The sequence below is a fragment of the Neolamprologus multifasciatus genome, chromosome 11 (genome assembly GCF_963576455.1).
Source record: "Neolamprologus multifasciatus chromosome 11, fNeoMul1.2, whole genome shotgun sequence".
Classification (NCBI taxonomy): Eukaryota; Metazoa; Chordata; class Actinopteri; order Cichliformes; family Cichlidae; genus Neolamprologus; species Neolamprologus multifasciatus.
In genome coordinates this window covers 21286433-21310734 of record NC_140449.1, presented here as the reverse complement: position 1 = coordinate 21310734, position 24302 = coordinate 21286433, and the positions used below count along the sequence as shown (strand labels likewise).

At 43.3% G+C, this 24302-nt stretch overlaps 1 protein-coding gene across 1 annotated transcript; it reads right to left on the bottom strand.

The window, feature by feature from the left end:
* Nucleotides 1-69: 69 nt before the first annotated feature.
* Nucleotides 70-23267, bottom strand: LOC146508347 (uncharacterized). The gene is given in 12 exon segments (XM_085178005.1): nucleotides 70-7891; nucleotides 8248-8412; nucleotides 8575-8815; nucleotides 8938-9084; nucleotides 10060-10278; nucleotides 11131-11292; nucleotides 11507-11720; nucleotides 12023-12218; nucleotides 12221-12228; nucleotides 19562-20061; nucleotides 20063-20139; nucleotides 20142-23267. Coding segments are annotated over 12 exon segments (4494 nt in total). The 5' UTR covers nucleotides 20257-23267; the 3' UTR covers nucleotides 70-5441.
* Between the last annotated feature and the right edge of the window lie 1035 nt (nucleotides 23268-24302).

Below are 24302 nucleotides of genomic sequence, written 5' to 3'. Positions count from 1 at the left end.
ATAATCTGCTAAAGTGCAAAACACAGCAACTCATTTATGATTTTTTTTTTCCAGAGAAAGAACAGTGGGGTATATTTTTTTCTTTGTGTGTGTGTGTGTGTATGTTTGTGTGTGTGACACAGCCACAGACGCTAAAGAGCAGCCTCATTTCCCTACTGAACTTTCAAGACTTACGTATAAACCTGCGCCTGGTGTTTGAAGTGGTTATGGGAATCACCTCGCTCTTTCAAAGCTTCAGTCTTGTCCTTGTCTGCTGTAGCTCCCGGAGTGTGTGTCGGTGGGTTTCGTAGTGAAGGTGGAGGAAGTCTATATATATTTTTGTGGTGAACTCTGCGAACCCACCCATCCCTCCCCCCCCATCCAACCTTAAATCTGTGCTTGTGCTGCGGTTGTGCTACCAGAATAACACCTTACGCGCTACATAAATGCACTTTATTCCCACCTAGGGCTGCACAGTAGTTCAGAAGCGCAGGATCGGGACCTCCCAAAAGGCTTTTTAAAAAGCTGCTGCTTAAAAAAAATTTCTATTCTTATTCTACTTTTTCTATTATTTTTAAAATTATTACAGTACGTAAAGCCCAGTTTATGAATTTTAGTGTTTTATTTAAAAAAAAAAAAAAAAAAAAGAAGAAGAAGGGAAAAAAATGAAATTGAAAGTGTTCATAAAAAAACCTGTCAGCTGAGATTACCGGATGTTTTTATTGATACATTTTAATGTTTTGGTGTGGTTACCGTGGGGTATTTTATAACCTGACCATATGTTTTGGGTGTACAAACCTTTACAAACTCTCTATGCCAGCCTGGTAGATTTAATAGAAATTCATCTGAAAAGGAGTTTTACTGAGGTGCAAAAATTCCTTGGGTACACCACCAAATCTAGAAACATTCAGAGAAAGCAGTCTGACAAGGCAGCATAGACATTAAAGCATAAGAAAGAACGGCCTTTCAGTCCATCTATGTAGGCTGACTGCTGTTACTGTGTTTTATATAATAATGAGGATTCAAATAATCAAAGTTGCCTTCGAAAATAGCCTGTTAGGCTGGTTTGTTTCCAGCAGGAAGACTTCCCTCTGAGTCTATTTCAGAGCCAAGCAGCAATTACAAGTCCCGTTTATCCCCCCGCCTCTATTCACGGCTGGTAATCCAGGCTGGTCTGCCTTTATTAACCTCTGCTACACTCCTGACTCCACACTGTGATCTTCTCTTCACTTCACAGACTCCTGGCTGTCCTGTGCTCAGCTGTCACTCTATGAAACATACTGAAACACATTCTTACTAGTCATATGCGATTATCTCGCAGGGATGCTCGTTTTCTACCCCGCTGTACTCACCTGATTATTAGAGCGTCGTCGCCATCTAGTGGTCACTTCACCACCGGCAGGCCCGAGTGTGCTGAACTGAGAGCCTCCAACCAGAAACCTGCTCTGCTTCACTATGTAATTGTGTGAATGTGCTTAGAAGCACGTTTCCATCCACAGCCTCCAGCCTCACACCTCCCTCTCAGTTAAAATGCCAGCACAGGTGCGAAAAAGCTGAAATATTTACAGTCAGACACTCATCCTTTTGCTGAAACATTAATGCTGCTTTGTGAGATTCTGCAGGGGCTATTTAAACACAGTGCAAATAATAATAACAAGTGCAAATCCAATATGTTAATGCCTCTTAGCTTGTAGATGTGAAAAATAATTCCCTCTCTGACGGCCACAGAGGCTGAAGTGCTGTTGAAAACCTCTTGGACTCTAATGAGAGGAGAGGGGAAACACATGTGAGAGACAGAAAGTTAGCAGGTGTATCAGTGGGAATGTAATCCACCCTCGTGAAGGCGGATATTCATTTAGTTCCTCTCAAGAGCGGCAGAGATTTAAGTGTCCCCACATTCACAAGCTTAACCTTGGAAGTGAGCGTGCCTGCCCTCTGCGGAGAGGTACAGGATTAGGGTTGGGGATCCATGAGCAGCAGGCAGCGGCAGCAGCAGCAGAGCTAGAGTGGGAGGCAGAAGAGAGACACTTCACCAGTCATTCATCCCACACAGGTAGAGGTTGTACTGCGCAGAGCTGGACCTGAGTCACCAAACCTTCAGTCCTAAATCCTCCAAGATCATGTATGACTCCAAGGCTGAGTCAGAGGTCAAGTCCAAGTCGGATCTCAAGTGATACTCTGTGTGCAGATAATCCATCCAAGTAAATCTATTCAAAGTAAAGCAAAATGCTGGTTAGTGGCAGTGATAGGAAGCAGTCGTTGATTTAATTTCTGTGCTTGAGTTAAATTTAAAGACAAGTTTCGAGTTTGTATTTTCTAATTTCCTTATCTTGAATATAATAACTTAAAACTTACAATTTACTGACTGTTGTGGTTGGTTTTACACAGAAAAAAATGCAGTTATCAAATCCCAATCTGAAAAAGAAACACTTCTTAATTGTTTATGTTTTATACAGCCACTTTATTAGGTACACCTTCCTAGCAGTGGGTTGGACCGCCTTTTGCCTTCAAAACTGCTTTAATTCTTCATGGCATGGATTCAACAAGGTGCTGGAAACATTCTTCACAGATTTTGGTTAATGTAGACATGATAGCATCACACAGTTGCTGCAGATTTGTCAGCTGCACGTCCATAACGGGAATCTCCTGTTCCACCACATCCCAAAGGTGCTCTACTGGATTGAGATCTGATGACTGCCGATGCCATTTGAGTACAGTGAAGTCATTGTTGTGTTCATGAAGCCAGTTTGAGATTATCTATACTTTGTGACATGGCACACTACCCTGTAAAAAGCAGCCAGCAGAAGAAGAAGAAGAAGACGCTGTGATTTGCCACTAAAATCTGAAAAAAAACAAAACAAAACAAAACAAAAAAACGTGTGAGTTTCTTGCCCCAAAATACTGGTTAGTTTTTTTCTAACTAAACGGCACATATGATTCTACCTTCATATTAGCTACAAGGATTTGCTTGTCAGATGTGTCCGATAAAACCTAAACAAGCCTATGTTATTGTTTTTCTTTTCTATGTGGTATCTGTTGCATTTCAAAGAATGACCACGTCTAGATCTACCAAAAAATCCATATTTCTCAGTAGGGCTGAAACACATACCATGATTCATATTTCACATAAAACATTAATAACTTGAGGTTTTTGTTTTGGTTTGTTTTTTTTGTTTTTTTTTTTTTTTTTTGGTACTAAGAATCAAAACCTTCTAAAACTTCTAATGAAAATGACATAATACTTTTTTTTTTTAATTGGAGGGACATTTTCAATCTACATTTACAAAGAACAGGTCAACTACAAGACAATTTGAGTTTTAAATTTCTTGATTTATGGAAATTATGCTGCTGCTTTCCTGTAAACTGTCTTTCTGGGAGTGTGGTAAAAGCTTTACAACATCATTTACACCTTTTTGATGGAAAAAAAACACAATGCAAAGTATAATTGAAGTGTTCGATTAAAAAAAAAAAAAGGAAAATCTGTGAGACAATCTTTTTGCGTGGGAGTGTTTGCTTAGTCACAGCTCTGAGCATGATTAAACAACAAAACAACAATTATTACTGTGGAGAGTTCACTTTTAACAGTGTAAAGCTTTTTTGTGAAACCCAATTCAGTTCAGTTCAATTTAATTTCTAATGTGCCAAATCACAACAACAAATCAAGACTCTACAATAATACAAAGAAAACAGAGAAAACCATCATATAACCCTATATGAGCAAGCGCTTTGGCAACAGTGGGAAGGAAGAACTCCCTTTGAACAGGAAAAAACCTCTGGCAGAACCACTATAACCATAGTTTATAACAGTTTTCAGTTATGAATGTAAAAGTCCTGCTTAAATGGTCCAAAGGTCATGAATTCAAAATAGGTTGAAACCTAAATCAAGTCTGTGAGACTGAACACACACACACACACACACACACACACACACACACACACACACACACACACACAATAAACTCACAACTCAACACGCTCGACAAGATAATACCTAAATCCACTTTATTCTTACATCCAGCTATACACCATCATCATCATCATGTCAGCATCATCTTCATCACAAGCAGAAAATCATCACCCTCAGTGTCACACTCATGATCATCAGTTTGGCAGTACTATTAGCCGTCTTTTCTTTCCAAAAGCTAAAGCTGTGATAAATAAAAAATAAAACATTTGGTCCTTAAATATATCGTCTAGGCAACATGGTATCAGGGATTAAGACAGAAATGCCTTGTTGCTACCCACAGAAAACATCAAACATCACTGGAAACTGTGCTGAAACAGTGTCATAGGGCGACAGAAGAAGGAAACCGCTAATTGAACATGAGGCCGATGGCAGCAAAGTGTCGGGCAAACTGAGAGAAAGGGAGTGAGTCTGTGAGCGTCAAAGAAACAGTTAGCGACCAGAGCTGTGAAATCAGATGAAAGGCAGCTAGACAGACACGAGATGAAAGACAAAGAGACCGAGGAGTGAGGAAGCACACAACAGACCCACAGAGAGGCACGTATTTACAGTACAGGGAGACGGGTGGAGAAAGAAAGAAATCAAGTGAACCACAATGCACAGCAGAGCAGTATTGTGTGTCACACACACGCACGCACACACAGAGAAGAAAAAAAAAATACAATTTACAGAAGCTGTCAAAGCGAACATGTAGATTTAAAAGGTTTGTATTGTTCAAAAACTAAACACCACGCACCTGGGACAACAAAACTACAAGTGGACTGCTCCTAATTTTTCAAATTCATATGAATATTGACTTTACAGTGCTTTTTAAACGCTATATCAGTATAATTATTATTATTCTGATGAGAAAATATTACACTTTGGTGAAGAATGGGAGGCAAGAGGGAGTTGGAGCTGGAAACAAGGAAGTATCTGCTCTATTGCCTGCATCTTGTCATCATGACTTTCCTTCAAACAGGAAAACGATTAATATCTTCCCACATTCATTATTATTGTCAAGGAAATTTCCTGTTTAATTAGTGAGAAAAATGCGTCACAAGTATTGCTTTTTTTCATTAGCTTCTAATTTTTTTGTCCAGACTCCCAGATGTTGTTTCCTTTCCGTTTTATTGTGTAGATACACTGCAGCATATTTCCACTTCAGCTCCCCAGCTTGCTCCAACAATCACTAACACAGATATGTATGTATACATTTGGATGGTTTTTTTAGACTCTGCCTTATCAACCCCTCTGCGGACCCCTAAAGTCTTTCTCCTGGATCTTTGATTGATGGCTTGGCTGTGAGTCACGTGAACACCTGATGTTCTAAGACAATCACATCCTAGAGTGAATGCAAACATGTATCTGTCCTCGTGAGATCACGGCTTGTCTGGTGCCAACTCTGACACAACTCTGCATATCCATGGCTCTGCTATTCAGGCACCCACCACAACACAAAGTCCAACATTTTATGAGGTTTTCCTCCTCATTTTTTTTTAAATTTTTTTTTTATGTTTTACATGTTGGCGGGCAGTTTGTGTCGTAGTCCCTCTGAGTCTTTTCTGCCCGGTGACAGCTGAGGGTCTTTTTGTCCACCTTTAGGAGAGGTGGATTTGGCAGGGGAGTCCGCGTGTGGGGTGGGTGCAGTGGTGGATGCTTGTGTGGTCTGGACAGGGGTGGAACGTGTATTGAGTTTTGAGGACTGGGTAGGGGCAGCCATGGTGCTTGGTATTTGTTTTGGGGGGTTAGAAGAGGCCGGCTGAACACAAGGAGTGGTTTTGGTGGTGGTGGTGGTGCTGGAGGGGGTAGAAGGAGCGGGGGACTTTGTGGAGCTCTGGTTTGGACATAACATTGTTGAGCAGGAGGCTGTGGATGTGATTTGTTTGGCAGTGGAGCTTGGAGTTAGGACAGGAGATGTTTGCTTTACAGGATGAACTGAAAAAGTTACTTTAGTTGGAGTGTTAGTGCTAGCAGGTGTTTGGGACAGAGTTGAAGTTTGGGTTGGGGTGAGAGGTGAGACCTGTTTAGGAATCTGGCTTGAAGTGGGGACTCTTGCTGAGCTGGAGACTGAGGCCTGGAGACAAGGTGTTGGACTGTGGCATTTACTCAGGGAGGGGACAGAGGTAAGAGGGGTGGGAGATGAGGAAGGTGTTGGGGTGAAGGTCTGGGTAGGGGTACCCGGTGTGCTGGCTTGAGTAGGCGTTTGGGAGGGGGTAGATGTTCGGGTGCGGGTTGTTTGAGTGGGAGAAGGGACTGGAGTCAAGACAGGGCTGGCACCCGACAATGGAGAAGCAGATGGTGGTGTGTTGGATGCCTTCGCTCTTGGGCTCTGGGGGTGGGGCGGAGAAGATGAAACCAAAGAGGAAGGGGGAGAAGAGGATGTGAGTGAGGATCTGGTCCCGTAAGGCTGAGGTAGTGGAACAGGGGTAGAAACAGAGGATGGAGGTGGTGTGGAAGATGGAGAGGGAGAGGACGAGCGGGAGGAGGGTGTAGGAATCGGTTTGGGACGAGGAGTTGAAGAGAGCAACAGTGGGCTTGTTCCTGCCGATGGAGGGGTGGAGCAGAGAGGAGGAGAGGAGGAGCGGGAAGGGGTCATTGGGATTGGTTTCGGTCGAGGAGTCTGGAAAAGAATAGGTGTAGGAGATGAAGGAGTGGGTGCAGGGGAAGGGGTGGCAGAGGAGAGCGGGGTATGCTTTGGAGGAGAGGAAGATGCTGGCACAGAAGATGTAGAAGGCATGTGTGCAGCTGTGGCAGCAGAGGCAGTGTGAGCTGCAGACTGTGTGTATACAGTCTGTGCTATAGTGGGCTGGACAGGAAGTGTGCCCTGTGCTTGTGCTTGTGCATTAAATGGCATATTTGTCACCAGCTGTACTGAAGGATTAGAGGTCAGCAGGCCTGCACTGCTTCCCCTGGCTAATTGCCCTGCCAGAAACGGAGCTGCTAGCAAATTACCGCCAGAGGCCTTCCGATGGAGAGGAGGGTGAGGCTGCACTGCAGCCCAAGAGCGATGAGGCAGGGTGGGCTGTGAGGCTGAGAGCAGCCTGGCTTCCTGGGTGAGTCTTCCTAGTGCTGGGAGACCCTGTGAAGTGTTTCCTCCATGACGTAACAGAGCCTCTTTTGCCCCTTGCTGAGCTGTAAGCGAAGTGTTGCCATCTGATGGGCCACTGGAGGCAGGCGGATTGGCGGCTGGTGTTTTGTGGGGAGGTGCAGCTGGTCCTCCTCCTCCTCCTGTTGGGGCTCCAAGAGATCCAGAAATCGCTGAGGGATGATCTGCCTGAAGTCGGAGGCTGTAATGGAGATTCCTTCCTTGTTGGACAGAAGTTGGGACAGAGGAGGCTGAAGTGGGTGGAGTTTTAGCAACAGGAGGCGATGTCACCCCACCAGGAGGGCCCATGGTTGAGGGGGAGACAGGAAATCCTCTTGGCGACAAGCCACCTATTCCTCCCATCGCCATCATCCCAATGAGAGAGCTCACAGAGGGGCGAAGGGGCTGCAACACAGGAGCACGAGGAGAAGAAAGAGGGAAAGAGGAGGAGGGAGAGGGGGAGATGAGAGGGGAGGGCAGGTAAAAAGCTCCTCCAAGAGCGTGCTGCTGCTGCTGCAGCTGCTGCAGCTGCTGCTGTTGCTGTTGCTGCTGGTGCATGAGGGCAATGGCTACATTACTTGTTGCAGCCGCAGTCTGCAGGGGAGCATGGACCAGCGGAGCCCAGATGACGGGGCGTGGCCGAGGAGACACCGTGCCACTTCTTCCAGCGGCAGCAGCGGCCGCGATGGCATCCTGCATGGCTGGCATGCTGTCGTGTTTAACAATCTGCTGCACCAGCATGCTGTCACAGGAACCCAGACCTCCTGCTGTCATACCACCACCTCCTGGACCCCCCCCACCCCGGCCTCCACCACGACCCATGCTGCCACCAAGAGAACCGCCCTGGGATGACTTCCGCGTGAGCATGGAGTTCTTCCTGCCTGTAGAGGAGAAAAAGAAGGGGAAATGTGAAATAAAATCTTCAACATGTCTTTGTAACCTGAGATACTGAGCTTGACAAAACGGAATGCCTAAAGGAATGATATCTTTTAAAGTAGGTAAAGCTGTCACGTAGCTGGAGTTTTAGCCTCAAGCGTTTTCCTGTTTTTTTACATTACAAAGATTTCTAATCCTTAATTATTTTTACTTTTAATTCTTACAGCTTGTATTCAAAGAGGACTCCTGATCTTTTGGCGGCTTGAACAATCCTAACAAAGGGCCTGTGATATCTGCAAGTATTTGGTATTGTCAGTATTGAAAAACAAATGTACGTAGCAATTCAAAAACCACAAGTTACCAATACGGTCCAGTCGGTCAGCTGCAACAGTTTCAAAGGCACGTCGCATCATCGGGTGTTCCTCCAGAACCTCATTGAAGCTGTCCACACTGAGAGAGTACAAACGGCAATATGTGTCTGCTCGGACACTGGCTGTCCTTCGTCCTCGTGTCAATAAGCAGATCTCTGACAATTAGAGGACAGTTTTATCAATATAACAGGGAAATTGCAGTATATACAGTAGTTCTGCAAAACCAACCACAGAAAAAACTACTGCTTTCTTCTGCTTCTGCTCCACCCTCCAAAACCTTCTCCTTCTTGTTTAACGAGACACCAAAACATCCTCACCTCCAAAGTAAGACCCATCACTCAGCTTGGTCTCCTTGTTGCCACGGGTCAGCACGCTGACGCGTCCGTGCTGGATAAAGTACATCTTACGTCCAACTGTGCCCTCACGGATGATGAAGTCTGATGGCTGAAACACTTCAAAGCGCAGCTTGGTAAGTACAGCGGTCACAAAGTTGGGATCAGCGTTGGCGAACAGCGGCATGTTCGCAACCAGGCTGCGGCAGTTAAAGCTGACTATCTCCTAAACAAAGAGGAAGAAGGGATAAAGAGAGGAGGGAGTGCTCGTCACAGATCTGCTGCAGGCATGAACACAGCATCTACGGCATGTACGTGTGATGGTGTGGGTGTTTGTGAGTTTATCACCTCTTTTAGCGGCTCACTAAGTTCTCCCAGGATGTTCTCTTCATCGAACATTTTTCCCTGGAAGCGGTGCTCGTAGTACTCGTGGATCTTTTGCCGAACATCTGCCGGGAGCTTATGGAACGACATGTACTGCTCCACCTGCTTGTACTGCAATAATGAAGGCACAAACACATTCACTTTAAGAGAAGAGTACACGCAGACTGTGGAAATACATTCTTTAGAAATTTTAAATCAGAATCAACCTTGAAATGTGACCTCAGTTTGATATGTTTGTGTTGGTGTGTGTGGGTCAGTGCCTCAATAGATGCTCAGACAGTGAGATGTATATATGTTAGATAGTAAACTATCATCACTTTGCACAGCCATTGTGAGGTATAATTTCAAATCTACGAATGTTGACTCACAGCTCCAGTGGGAAGTTACGATCTCTTCACCACTGTGGACATTTTCAAGGGCATAATATCGTTTTTAACTGTACAATGTGAATTACCCTAATTCATTATATGCCTATATTTATTATGCAGAAGAACTTCAGTGATTTCAGACACCAACTTCTTAAATACTTTATCTTACTAGAGCGTACTTCCGGGTGTTAGAAATATGTTGAAATGTTTTTTCCCCTTTTTTGAACTCTAGTTATCTCTTGACCCCTTTACTAGGTTCATTCCCAAATTGAAAAACACTACTCCCGTGGTTATCTGACCTTTTTCTGGCAGGGTCCTCTTTAGGAGCTAAAAAAGTTCATGCCTCCCACAGTTTGTATTAATCATTAACACTAAAAAGGGCCTATTTTGATTTCTAATAAACAAAGGTCGCTGTGATAACTTTAGCAAACTCTTTGTTTTTTTCCAACATAAATCACAAACTTTTTTTTGTTTCATTTTAAATTGTGAATCTTAGCATCAGCATTGAAGTACTTCAGCGTTAATTAAAACCAGCCTACCGCTAATAATAGTAATTGAAACCCCAGACAAAAAAATTGAACAAAGTTTAAAGTCTGAACAAGAGAGTCAACCTAAAGGCTGCAGGACCCAGAACGGACCCACCTGGATGGCTTGTAGATCTACATAGTCAGAAGCACCCACAGTCATACAACACTCATAAACAAGCGTCATATTTCACCTTTTCCTGATACTGTCGCCGCGATGAGTCTAGTGACTGGATCAGAGCGGTGGCATGGCCGATGAACATGGCATAGCAGGTGGCGCCTACAATCATACTGAGCATGGTGAGCCACACATCAGTCATCCCCTCGGGAGCCTGGGCACCGTAGCCGATACACAACATGTGGCTCATGGCTTTGAACAGAGCATAGGAGTACTGCACACCCCATGTGTCGTTCTGTGAGCGGGAGAGGAAGAGAGGAAGGGTGACAGAGGAATAAAACAAGTTTCAAGCGTTAATTACAGAGACGCTGGAGCCTTGAACTGTTCTTATTTTAGTCGGGTTACGGGAGCGTTTTCCCCTCTGAGTGGCTCAGCCAAACCATTTTAGAAAATACAGCTGAGATCATAACATATTGCAGGAGAGCAATTTAAGTGCCGAAAGCCAGTGTGCTGACCAAAATCATAAAATCGAGCAGCTGCGCTACATATAAAACAATAAAAGGGCCATCATCTTGCATTATTAAATAAATGTTCTAAAGACTGACAATAAAATGAGCCGCCTCTATGTGTGCGTGTGTGTTTTTGTGTATGAGTCCAATTATACTAAGATGTTAATGGTCCATTGGACAAGGGGACCTTCTCTGGGGAAAATCCCAGCATCAGTCTGCTTAGCAACCATCACACAGGCAACTGCAAGACATGAGTCAGCTGAATATCTGAGTCTGTATGCTTTCATGCAAAATCTCCAGCAGGTCCCCAGGCCTTCCACAGATTGAGCTCATTCACACCTACACCTGATCTCTGGGAGGTTTTTAATTACAGTCAATCTTATTCTAACTGGACATGTTGCTGCATGAGCCAGTTAACACAGATAAGGGGCAAAGCATGGCAAATCTGATAAACAGTGAGTCTTTTCAGAAGCAGCGGTTTGCTTAAATCTCAAACAAATATTGCGCACGCTGTTCAAACAATCCAGATAGGCTTTTGTGTGATTCATTCAGCTCAGCCTGAATGTCACGTCCTGCGTCTGTTGGCCTGACAATAAAATCGTTCACTGAAACATATTAAAAATAACACAGAGACTCACCACCATCACGTTCTTAGAAACCCAGCAGTCAGGAGGGAAGTCCTGCAGCATGGGGACCAAAAACTGGAGACAGCCGTCCCAGTGGCACAGCAGCAGCATCATGCCAATTAGATTTACTATCCTTACCATAGCACTGGCAAGGTCATAGGTCATATGGAAGATCTGAGAAAGAAGAGGATGTAAAAATAAGTGAGGTTAAAGAGAGCAAATGGGGTTTTAGATTTTTTTATCCCTAAAAGCCTCTTGATCAGCAACACATCCAAAACGGGGGTGCCTCTGCCCTCCAAGCATGTTGTTTCATACAAAAGGGGCTTCTGATGAGTCATGCCTTAAATATTAAATCTTTTCCACAAATATCTGAGTTTGTGCTTCTCACCTCCTCCCACTGGTGGATGTAGCGGATGAGCCTGGACAGGCGCAGGAGCCGAAGCAGGCTCAGGATTTTGGTGAAGCGGACTATCCGCAGCGCCCTGGCCGTCCTGTAGACCTCTGAGTCCAGACTGTCCACCATTAGGAAGATGTAATCCACCGGGATGGATGACACAAAGTCCACGAGGAACCAGCTCTTCAGGTATTTCTGGCGAATCGCCCTGACGTTAGAGTGAGATGGAAGACCAGTGTCATTCCTCATTAGGCAGTCTAGTCTCGTGGAAGAGAGTTCAACATTTGCTTGGCATGAAACCTTCCTCATAAATATTCAACAGGAACACAGTGGGATTTGAACAAAGCTCTGCCACTGGCCTCACATCACCTTTTCACATCTCACACATTAATTTGTTTGAACACAAACCCAGCAGATGGCCAGAAGAGCAAATTTAAATTTATGGCATTGGGCCTGCTGCACTGATATTCCAGACAATACACACACACGCACATAAATGCTCCTTCTAACCTCGGGTCGAGTAATATCTCAGTGTTGTCTTCCTTGACGATGCCGGTCCTGAAGTTAAGGACCAAATCGACCATGAAGAGAGTGTCCGAGACCACGTTGAAGATGATCCATGAAGGAGTGTTCTCGTCTCGAAAGAACGTGATGCCCACTGGCAGGATGATTAGGTTTCCCATCATCAACAGTAACATCAAAAGGTCCAGTAGAATCTAAAAAGATAACGATGGACAGTTACTCTTTATTTAACTCTGGTCTCTCCATCTTCGTTTCTTGTTTTCTTATATTGTCTTGTTGTTTTAAAAGGTTGCCAAATACCACAAATAGAATTTAAAATAAAGGCAAAAACATCTCAAGCTGCTGTTTGGATTGAAGACAACTTTGCACACTTTGGCAGTATCTTAACCAGTTGAATATGCTGACTCACATGCTAATGCAAAAACAGAAAAAAGACTTTCATGTTGTGGTAAAAGAGGTTTAGCAGCATTTCGCAAACCAAAAACAGAAATATTAAATATTAATGTAAGCGAAATTTCTCTTTTTTCTTTACTGGGACCAATATAAGCTTCATCTATATGTATGTTTAGCATAAGTCAGTATTACTGAAATCTATATTAACATGATTTTACAAACAGAGACACCACGGTTTTGTCACCTGTGAGCAGCTCAAATGATGAGAATTAACAGAATACTCAAACTGAACAGGATTAGTATTCACTGTGACTGAAATCTGCATGTGTCACTTTGTCACTTTTCAAGAGTGAACCTGCTTATAAGCTCTTTGTGAAATGACAGTGTGGTGAAGTATACCAATCATGCATAACATTTTGACCACCGGCAGGTGAAGTGAATAATACTGATTATCTCTTTATCATGGCACCTGTTAGTGGGTGGGATATATCAGGGAGCAAGTGTATGTTTTGTCCTCAAAATTGATGTGTTAGAAGCAGGAAAAATGGGTAAGTGTAAGGATTTGAGTGAGTTTGACGAGAGCCGAACAGTGAGACAAAAATGGATGGGGTGTTCCTGGTATGCAGTGGTCCAAGGAAGGAGCAGTGGTGAACCAAGTTTTACTGATGCAGGAGCGTAAATGCTGGGCAGCGTGGTTGGATCCAACAGACGAGCTGAAAAGTTGATGCTGACTGATAGAAAGATGTCAGAATTTGTTGGGTATAGGGCTGAATAGCCACAGACCAGGGTCAGGGTGTCCGTGCTGACTCCGGTCCACCACTGAAAGAGCCAACAATGGGCATGACAGCATCAGAACTGGAACACAGAGCAATGGAAGAAGGAAGCCTCTTCTGATGAATGACGTCTTCTTTTACAGGAAGATGAGAGAGCCTAGGGCATGCTTCTTCTACTGTGATGAGTCAAAATTCCTACTGTTAAAAAAAAAAAACTGTATCCTGCACTTGATGTGGATAATGCCACGTTTCCTGCATATTCATTTTAAAAAAATGTTGTTTGGCTGAATCAGGGCGCCGTGTCTTCCTCTTTTGTTCCTCCACATTGCAAAAGGCAGAGCCAAGCATCCGTCCATTTTTACATTCCCATCCTAAACATATAATCCTGAAAAATTAGATTCAAAGGGGCACAACTCTGATTCAATTTTACATTTCCATAAGTTCAAAGAGACACATCAAAACAAGATTGGTCAAAGTTGAAGCACCTGAGGGCAAGATGGGTATCACGTTCTTAAAGCTTTCCCAACGACTTGGTGCCATTGGATTTTCTAAAACTTGTTAAATGCATTTCCACCTGATTAAAAAAAGAAAGACTGCTGCTAGTGGTTAAAAGATGCTACTGGCACAGTTATACGACATTGGTGGTCCCCAAGTTGGAGGGTCAGATGCAAGTGCCTACGGGAGATGTTACTGCAAGAAATTTGCCACCATTCTGATAAAACTTCAATGAAAGCAGGAGAGGCCTCTCTGTGAAAAGCAGGGCCCAACTTGTAATATTCAGTTCTCCAACTTGCAAACTGAAGGGCACTTCTTAAAATGCAACAGGCCAGCTCTCTCCTACCTGATAACCACCCCGACCTTTTAAAATTCACATTTCTACTCAGATTTCTGTAAGATTTTAAAAACTTTCATAAAGCTACAAATGTGTTCAAACAGGTGTTTGTTAAATAATCTGTGCTTATTCACATCCGTGAGCCAGGACAATAACAAGTGCAGTCCTCCTGGTAATATAAGTCAGGCTGTAGTAGATATGAATGTTTCCCTCAAGACAGTTTCATCCTTTGCTTTGGCAAGATAAAGCACCTGTGCTTCATACTAATAAAAAAGGCAAAAGTGATTTGAGAAAAGGAGGAAGACAGTTAAGAACAGAGGGAGGCAAACGATCAGTAACCTTGGGAGGCCTCATCAATCTGAATGTCATGCTGGAGGACTCCGTGATGTAGTCGTCTCGGAAAGAAAAGCAGGCGATCACTCATGTCATTTGGATGCTGAAAGTGATTAAAGTATGACAGAAGAGCCGATCCAATCATCGGGAGATGATTCGTGTCATCTCTCTCTCTCGTTTCTGCTAAGCCCTTTAGCCAACGCGTTATCAATGACTTGCTTATTCTTGCATCCTCACGCTGTCTCCGTCTCGCTCATTTACACACACAGCGTCTCTTTTTTTAGGCAAAGTACACTCAAGCTCTGCGGTCGATTGCTATGGAGCACCAATTTAGTAACAGAACCTCATGGTGTGATGCTACCACTAGACTGATGAATATTAAGCATGCATGAGTCATCGCTCGGCCCCACACACTCTTCTGTCTGACTTTGTCACTTACACTGACAGATGTATTGCTTCATAATCACTGGCAACAACCACGCAGGGATTATTTACAGCAACATGGTCGCTCTTGCAGTTGTCGTAGCAGTGAAGGCGATTTACTCCTGACTTGGAGAACTCGCTTGTTAACTCTGACTGTGGGAACATGTTTGTAAATTACATCATGCCTGTCAGGACCCCGTAAACAATATGAACCATAATCCTGTACCTAACGAGGCTCCCATGGAAAACCTTAGAGAGGTTACTTTTAAAATGATTAATTTAACACTGACGTGTGGACTTTGCTTTTGCCCTTTTAACCAAACTTATTTACTTAATAATGTCTCAACTGAAGTGACTAACTGATCAGCATAAAATAACCCTCAACCAGTGACTAATTGATTATCCAACCACTGATTATTGATTAACTGCTTGGAAAAACATTCCATGGACACAGTAAAATGATTGTTCCTCCTCTTGCGATGCATTTGTTGACATCTACATGAATATTATATCAATATTTAAATTAAAATATGTAGGCGTTCTGAAACTGACTCCCCAGTAAATTTAACTTACTACAGTCACTAGCTCATGACTCCTTGCAGCAAAGAAGAAAGTTACGGGGAGCGGGGGTGGGGAACAAATCAGACAACTAATTAACTCTGACAGGTTACTGAAATTAAGTTATAGTGATAAAACACACAAACACCATGGCTGAGTGAATTCATATATAATTCCAATATTTTACCCGCTGAGATTTTCTTCCTATTAAATATTGTTGTGTCATAGATGATTGTGTTACCACATGATATACATGTGTATCACAGCATAAATATATTGTGACATTACTGTTATTGTAGGCAACATATTGTGATTTGATCATATTGAAGATTATGCTCTGATTTCCACATCTAATTTACAGATTATGGAAAATATTGTTTGTGGCAGCGCTGTATTATAGGTGGAAAATGCTAGTACATATACAGTGCACAATTTATTAGGTACACCTTCCTAGTATTAGATTGGACAGAACTGTTTTAATTCTTTGAAGCATAGATTTAACAGGGTGCTGGAAACATTCCTCAGAGATTTTGCTCCATGTTGGCATGACAGCATCACGCATGCTGCAGATTTGTTGGCTGAACATTCATGAATAAATCTTCTGTTCCACCACATCCCAAAGGTGCTTGTATTGGAAATGGAATCTGGTGACTGTGGAGGCCATTTAAGTACAGTGAACTCATCTTCATTTGTAAGAAAGCAGTTTGAAGTGATTTGAACTTTGTGGTACAGCGCATTATCCTGCTGGAAGCAAATGAGTACAATGTGATCATAAAGGGTTGGGCATGGTCACGAACAAAACTAAGGAGTGTTTAAATGATGCTCAGCTGGAACAACGGGACTCAAACTGTGCCACAACTATCACACCACCACCATCCTGGACCATTCTTACAAGGCAAGATGGATCCATGTTTTCATGTTGTTTATGCCAAATTCTGGCCCTACAATCTGAATGTCTGAGCAGAAATTGAGACTCATCAGACCAGAAAACATTTTTACAACCTTCTGATGTACAGTCTGAGTTTCCTGTTCTTAGCTGACAGGAGTGGCACCCAGTGTGTTCCTGATCTGCTGTAGGCCATCTGCTTCAAGGTTCAACATGCTGTGCATTCAGAGACGCTCGTTTGCATATCTTGCTTGTAACAAGTGGTTATTTGAGTTACTGTTGCCTTCCTATCAGCTCAAACCAGGCTAGCCATTCTCCTCTGATCTCTAGTATTTTGAGGTACTTGAATACATTTTAATGTGCATTTGCTCCTTGAGCTATCTAATCTAATCTATTTTATTATTTGTTTATTTCCTTGTTTTTAAATGTCTGTACAGTACCAGCTAACAGCTCACAATCTGAAATGTTAGATGGTGACTTGTTAGCAATTCACCTGAAGGAATATTCCTCTTACATCAAGTCAGTTTCTTTTTTCTTATTCCTTTCATGCAATGAAACAGTAAAATTCATGTTTGGCCTTTTCTTCTAATGGACTTGCTTTTGCTTGAGTACTTACTGAGTACTTACTCCTACTGCTCAATATAGTACATTACCCTTTAGGGAATTATGTATTTCTCATTTTTAACTTAAGAAAATATATTTATTCTTGCAATCTTGTATCTATCATACAGGTTTCACAGATAAAAATGTGGATTGTATACATTGTTTTAGTTTGCTGAGTAAAATACTTGGTGACACTGTCCATGTACACTGCACATTACTCTGCTTCTATGTACTACAGCCTACTGTTTCCATGGGGATGTGACAGCTGATTCAAACCTGAATGGAGAAGGGAAGACCCAAACAGACAAGAAGATGTGACAGCCAAACTAAAAATCAGAATAAATACCTGACACGACCTGGTTTCTGATTTTCCACCTGGTGAAACACCGGGAGCTGTGTACTGTGCGGTTCATTCGGGTATAAATGCATATAGAGTGCACTTGTGAACTGCACTCACACATGCTTATACACACAGGAATTGCAAATGCAATCAAAGCTGGTCTCTGTAACCTCATCAGTATTTCATTTTGAACACGAACAGGTGGTGGAGGGTAACCGACCTGTATCTACCTGCTCAGCTGTTGTCATACCAAAAAACCAAATCTACTGTAATTGAGGCCAAGTGTGTCCTGTGTTGCATGTGATTGGTTCCCTGCTTGCGGTTGGCCAGATGTCAGCTCCTTGCAAGTTTCCACCCATCATCCAGCCCGGCACATACAGACAAACAAGAACAACTGTACATGTATCAGTAGCATCCCTGATTCAACATGAATTCACTCTGCTTCTATTTCTAACTCTCCTCACCCTTCATCTCTCACTTTGTATGCTTCTCGTGCCACAATGTGTATTTTCTTCACCTCTTCTGCCCCTCGTTATGTATTCTTATAGGTCCAGCAGCGTCACATCTTTTCTTAATGAGGTGAAAGGTGTGGGAGCTTATCGGCAGACTCAGTAATGACAGACCAAATGTACGAGCACAAGCGCTACCACAACATTCTAGTGGCTGCCAGGGCCAAAACACATAAAGCAGCTCTGAAGGTAATCTGTCTTCTTGTCTCTCGCGCCTCGGCCTTGCAAAGTTCCTCTTCAGGTACTTAACGGAAAAGTTAGATGACTGAATAATGCATAATGCATACTCAACTTGCATAATTTAGAATGCCATACATAATTGACTAAAATTCAATTGCAGTTCTGCAACGGGCTAATTAGGACTATTTAACCTCATCAGATGTCTTGGTTGAACATCAATTAATGCAGGACAGGCTAAGATTCAATAAAACTCAAACCCATTCACAACACTCTTTGTCGATCTTGCCCCACCTTCCTCGTTGACTACCTACATCACATTACCTGCGAGCAGCCCCATAAGAAGCACTTGTGAGCGATCATTACATTGACAGACAATACAAAAATGACACAGTCAGTTTGTGCCTGTGTGTGGTTGATGAGACAAAAGTGGGCCAGGAGCCTTGGGGATCAAGTCATCCATTGTTGCTGCAGTCTGTCTGGAGATTATGAATGCTGCCTCTCCCTTTGCTGTCCATCTGCACATCTTAGGCACATGCAATTATGGAGAGCGATTTTCTGTGAATACCTGGCCTATTAACTCATAAATAATAACGCATATTTAACATGTGCAATGGTGCATGCAATCTAGCCAGGAGTGTTAAGGATAGCCTGCCAGGCACTCATGAAGTTTATCTCCCATACTGGCCTCCATTCAAAAAGTTGCAATAAAAAACAGCCTAATGAAAATCCACTGTGTACATCATATATAATATATATATATATAATATATTATATATATATATATATAGAGAGAGAGAGAGAGAGAGAGAGAGAGAGAGAGAGAGATATGTATAAATCACAACACTCCCCTCAAGATGCTTTATATTGTAAAGTAAAGACCCTACAATAATACAGAGAGAATCCCCAACAATCAGACGATTGCTGTACTAACTATTCAGCTCCTGGTGGCAGAAAAATCCTAATCCCTCTGTAAAACCACCACAGGGAGCGCTGTGCTTGGTTAAGCCACCTTACATGAAAACATACTGAACTTTTTACCTAAGTTACTTGGAAAGGGACGTGCACCTTTTGTCTATATCTCTAAAAGATTATTTCCAGGAAACAACAGGCTACTATAATAAAATGTTCCTCTTAGAAATGGAGACCAGCCATTGTAGAGTTCTATCTTGGAGACCTTAGCCCCTGATCACTGCTCTTTCCATGAGCACCTGAAGCTGTGTCTTTGTTGTACAACCCCAGTTTAAGCTTCATCTTCTCCTCTAACCCTGACGTAACTTACTATGCACTACTGACGTGCCCTGGGAATATATATTTAGCCTCCTGCATTTCTTTCTCCTTTCCCAGTTGTCCTCCTCCCCATTTCCCCTGTTAACAACTGAAGAGGTTGCTTAATGCATGATCTGTTTTCCTTTTCCTCTCTCTTTCTCTCTCTAGTTAATTGTCTATCATTATACTTCAAGTGTGCTCTGTAAAAATGAGCATGAATTCAACTTGCTTTGATCCACATATCTCAGAAAAAACATAATCTGTATTGAAAATGCTACAAGTGGCATTTAATTCACAAACCAACATCAGAGTGACCAGCTGCTGTGGAGTGTGTGTGTGTGTGTGTGTGTGTGTGTGTGTGTGTGTGTGTGTGTGTGTGTGTGTGTGCGTGTGCGTGTGCGTGTGTGTGTGTGTGTGTCAGGGCTCCATACCTGAAGTCACTGTAGGGGTGGATGATCCATGCTCCTGCTGATTTCAGTCTTTCCTGCTCCTGTTCCACAGCTTTGTGCGATCCAAACATGCGCAGACTAAACTTGTTGACCCCAGGCTGAAGCATGGCTCCAAACTGTCTCTGGATGAAGGTGCTCTGGTTGGAGTTGCTGTAGTCTTCCCCGTCCAATCCCATGCCAAATCCACCCAGGCTAGACTGACCCATCATCTCAGGGGTTCCTGCTGCATTGGTGTTGCATGCTGTGGTTGTGGTGGTCTCTGCACCGGTGGCTACCACCATGACACCGGTCCCGGTGGAGGACGTAGAGGCCAGGGCTGCACGGGAGGCGAAGCCTACTGATCGCGGAGGAGGATGGGCTGTGCCAGAAGAGGAGGACGGAGGAGGCGGCAAGGGAATCGGGGTAGTTGGAGTGCCTGCTGTACGGAAGGGCAGGCCGTCCCTGGTGGAGGCGCTCATGATGGAGAGGCGACGCCCGCGTCCCACCTGAGGACGTGCTATCTGCCCCAAAGGAGCCCTTTTCTCCCTCCAGCGAGGCCTGGGACAGCCTGTAGCCGGGAGAGGCAAGCTGCCCTTACTGCGCCTCTTCGAGTCCCCTCCGTTACGCCTGGGCAGGCTGTCACCCCCGGACCCCCCAGCGCTACTAGGGGTACCCACACCTCCAGCCACCCCATCCATCCCAACTCAGGGAAGGGGAGGAGTGTGAGGGGAGGATCAATATAACCTGTGACCCCCACCCCTCAGAATAACTATTCAGTACTGTCGACCTGTCTAGGTTACATAGATGAGAAAGTCAGTGACGCTCTGAATGTTAAATTGAAGAAGCGACAGAAAAGTGCAGCGTGTCTCCAGTCATTCTCCCGGAGTCTTCCGCCCTCTTTTCGCGGATGTGGCCATCCTTACCTCAGTGCACTTGGAAAAAGCCCCATCCAGACAAAAATCTCCCCCCCTATCACTGTGACGCCAGCAGCTTCAACTTTTCCTCTTTTCTTAAAGAGTCTCGTTTGTCCCTTACAGATGTTTCTCTGCCAGTCCTCCTTCCTCGTCCTTGAAACGCTGCTCTCCGCCCGAGGCCCTCCCTCTCCGCTCCACAGTCGCCCCTTAACGCTCCGACACCGGTCATATTGGCACCGGATTCCCGGTCTATTGTAGATAAGAGCGCTCGACGCTCATTGGCCCTCTGTGTCCTGTCCGTGTAGCCTATATGTCCAGGCTACCTTCCCAGTCTTTGCCCCTTTCATCATATATCATTATGTAAGAGATGTTTTGGGCGCTAAGGTGTCAGACTGGGGAACATTCATCCGAGGATGAAAGACAAGGACACTCGATACTCTGTTAGGAGGGATGGTTGTTAACGGACAGAAAGGACGCACGAAAAAAAGGCACCAAACGAGCGCTCATTCCGAGACGCACTGATTCATACGGACACTCACTCGACCAGCAACCAGGCACATGCACGCAGGAAAAACGGGAACAAATACGGCTGGGAAGGAAGTCAGAATACCCCAGGTCTAGCCCATGTTTCACTGAGTCCGCCACACGTTGTCATTTTCAGTATCCGTGCGGGAAAAAACACCTTCACCATGACGGAAAACCCATCTACCCGCGACTGAAGCGCAGTCAGACACACAGACAGATTTCCTCCTTTACAAAAAAGCTATTTTATAAAAAAAAAAAAAAAAAAAAAAAAAACTGATACCGCAATTAACTTGATGAGGTTCTCACAGCCTGACGCGCCACATTCCATGTTTCCTCACATGCAGGCGCTGCCATGCACTTCACTTCACTTTTCAATGACACTGTGTCCAGTCTACAGGGATACGGCGGCGTCCCTTCCCCTCTTATGGCACCAACGGCAGATTACAGACTCTACATTTAAATGAAGAAAGCCGCTCCGAGGTAAAACTGTGCGCTCCCATGAATTTCAAACCTTCCTTTAAAAAAAAAGCAACTTGTTGAGCCTTGGTCCTCGGGAGATTGTGCAGAGCAGATGGAGTCCAGTTTACGGCTCAATTTACTTCCTTTTCTGACTCAACACTCAGAGGTCGGTCTGACACGTCCGCAGAAGCGCGCAGCCAGCGCGTGCAAATGAATATTAAATAAATAAATGTCCATATAATAGTCGGAATGGCAACAAGTCTAATCAGCTTGTTGCCATGGCATCCGCATCCCCCATCATCCTTCCCCCAAGGCCGCATGCCCAGCCGGCGCAAGACGCACGCATCCCTCGCAGGTACAGGATGCGCGTCATCCCTTCTCACCAATGCGGCGAGGGAGCGCGTGATGGAAAGAGGGATGATGAAACTTTATTTAAATAGCAAAAAGGGGCAAGCCTTTTTTATACCAACAATGGGGAGGACTTACAAAGGAAATAAAAGAAAAATGAATGAAGTCCTTAAAGAACGCTGTGATCCAAACAACGTGAAGCAGATACACCTTTTAGAAAGAAATAATAAATATTAATTCAATCTGCAGTTAAACTCCAGAGCTTGAGTTCGTCTAGAGAGATATGAAGGCTGATACATCATGAAATAAATGGTAAATGGTAAATGGCCCGCATTTATATAGCGCTTTACTCAGTCCCTACGTACCCCAAAGCGCTTTACACTACATTCAGTCATCCACCCATTCACACACTGGTGATGGCAAGCTACATTGTAGCCACACACCACCCTGGGACGCACTGACAGAGGCTGGTGACAGGGTAGTTTACTGTAATGTACTTTTTCCCTTTTAAGTATTTTAAATGTATTTAAGTACACGACTATATTTTTCGCAGCAAGATTTACTTTTATTCGTCAGTTGTTTATTGGTTATCCTTCTTAAATAAGAGACTTTATAGTCGATCTGTCAGTATTCTAAGGTCAAGAAATATTGTGAATGCAGGGATTTTAAATGTAACAGAGTAGTTTATTTTTTATGTGTTGTTACGAATTGTGAACACATCTACATCCAAATTACACTCAGCAGGGAAAATTATGTTCAGCTTAAGAACAGCTGTGAAGTACTTTATGTAAACATCTAAAACTACAACATTTTTGAGGGGAAAAATTACATTTGACAGCTATTTACTACTTAGTATAAAAAGGGTGCCTATTATGTTCATTTACAATTGCTGTGATGGCTATTTTTATTCGTTGATTAACGAGTGGGAGGCTAAATACTGTGTACAGCAGATGAATAGTATCTGAAAGCCATGGCCTTAAGAAACAGGGGGGGAAAAATCCAGCAACGTCCTGATCTGCTAGGCCTTCAGTCAATCCATCTGCTGTTCACTGAAGTCTCATCAGAAAAGTTCTCAGTGCAAGGGTGGGTGTCAAGAAGCCATTCTTATTGAAGGGAAACAGGGAGAAAGGCTGTGGTGTGTCAAATTACACAAGAACTGGACCAAAAATTAATGACAACAGGTATTGAACTGATGAATGGATTTGATGAATCACAATTTCAATATTTGGTTCTGATCATCACTACCATTATCAAAACTGATGGAATTATAGATGGAGAAAAGTACCATCACATATTGATCCACCAATTTAATAACATCTGGAAAGAGTCTGATTGGAAGCGGCTTCAATATTTGGCATGACAATGATCCCGAACACACTGCCAATGTAGTAAAAGCACACATGACATCAGTCGTGGATCGGCCTCCCCAGACCCCGGACCTCAACATTACTTTAAACCAGCGTGGGATCAGCTTGACAGAGAACAGAACAAAAGGCAGCCAACATCCAAAGAAGTAGCTTTGAATGATCTTCAAGAAGCCTGGAGAAATATTCCATATTCCATATTGCAAGAAAGCTGCCTGAGAGAGTTCAGGCTTTGTTAAAGAATAAATTTGTTCAAACCAAATATTGAATATTTCACAGCTTGTTAGTATTATATTCAACTTTCCTTTATGTATTATGAATCCATTGTTTGCACATTTTAATAAATAAATAATGTTAATAAATCTCTACACCTATTTCCCATTTCCGTAGCAAAATATAAAGAAGTGACGTGTGGCTTTTGCACAATACTTTAAGAGGTCAAATTGGTGGTATAAAAGATTAAATATAAATTTATCTGATATCTATACTTTTATTTCAGTTTTCTTTTGTTGTGGTATTACTACTTTTACTTCAGCAGTTGACTTGAATAGATCTACATGTAGAATAAGTGAAAAACCTCACATCTTATTTCCTTATGGAAAACAGACTTTTGCAAATATAGATATAAAACTCTGTAAGTGCTCCAATTGTCTCAGAAAGATAAAACGCTATTAGACTAACCACAGAAATATTTACAGTGAGTCAGCCTCTGTAAAAGTGGCTATTAGTGGCAGAAAGAGAGAGAAATAAACTGCTTCGGGAGGATTTAATGCACATTATAGGTCAAAAGGAAAAAAGAAGGAGGAAGCAAGGATGTCAGAAAATAAAAGGATTATGAGACATGAGGAAGACCCACACAGGAACAGATATAATTACTTTCTGGGTGAGCAATATGCAGATGTGGCCATCTGGGTCATCTCAGTTGACAAAGGGGGTGTCAGCTCTGCATCATCGGCTGCTGCTCATAATAGCCAAAAATTTGCCGCTGCACAGAGATAAGCTTGAGACTCTGGGTAGGAATGAAAGCCTTATCTCCAAATTCTATAAAGAGCACCAATGTGCATCAACAATGGCAGCCACAGAGACAATACTTTCACTTTTAATATAAAAACAGGAGGCAGGACAGTTCAATTA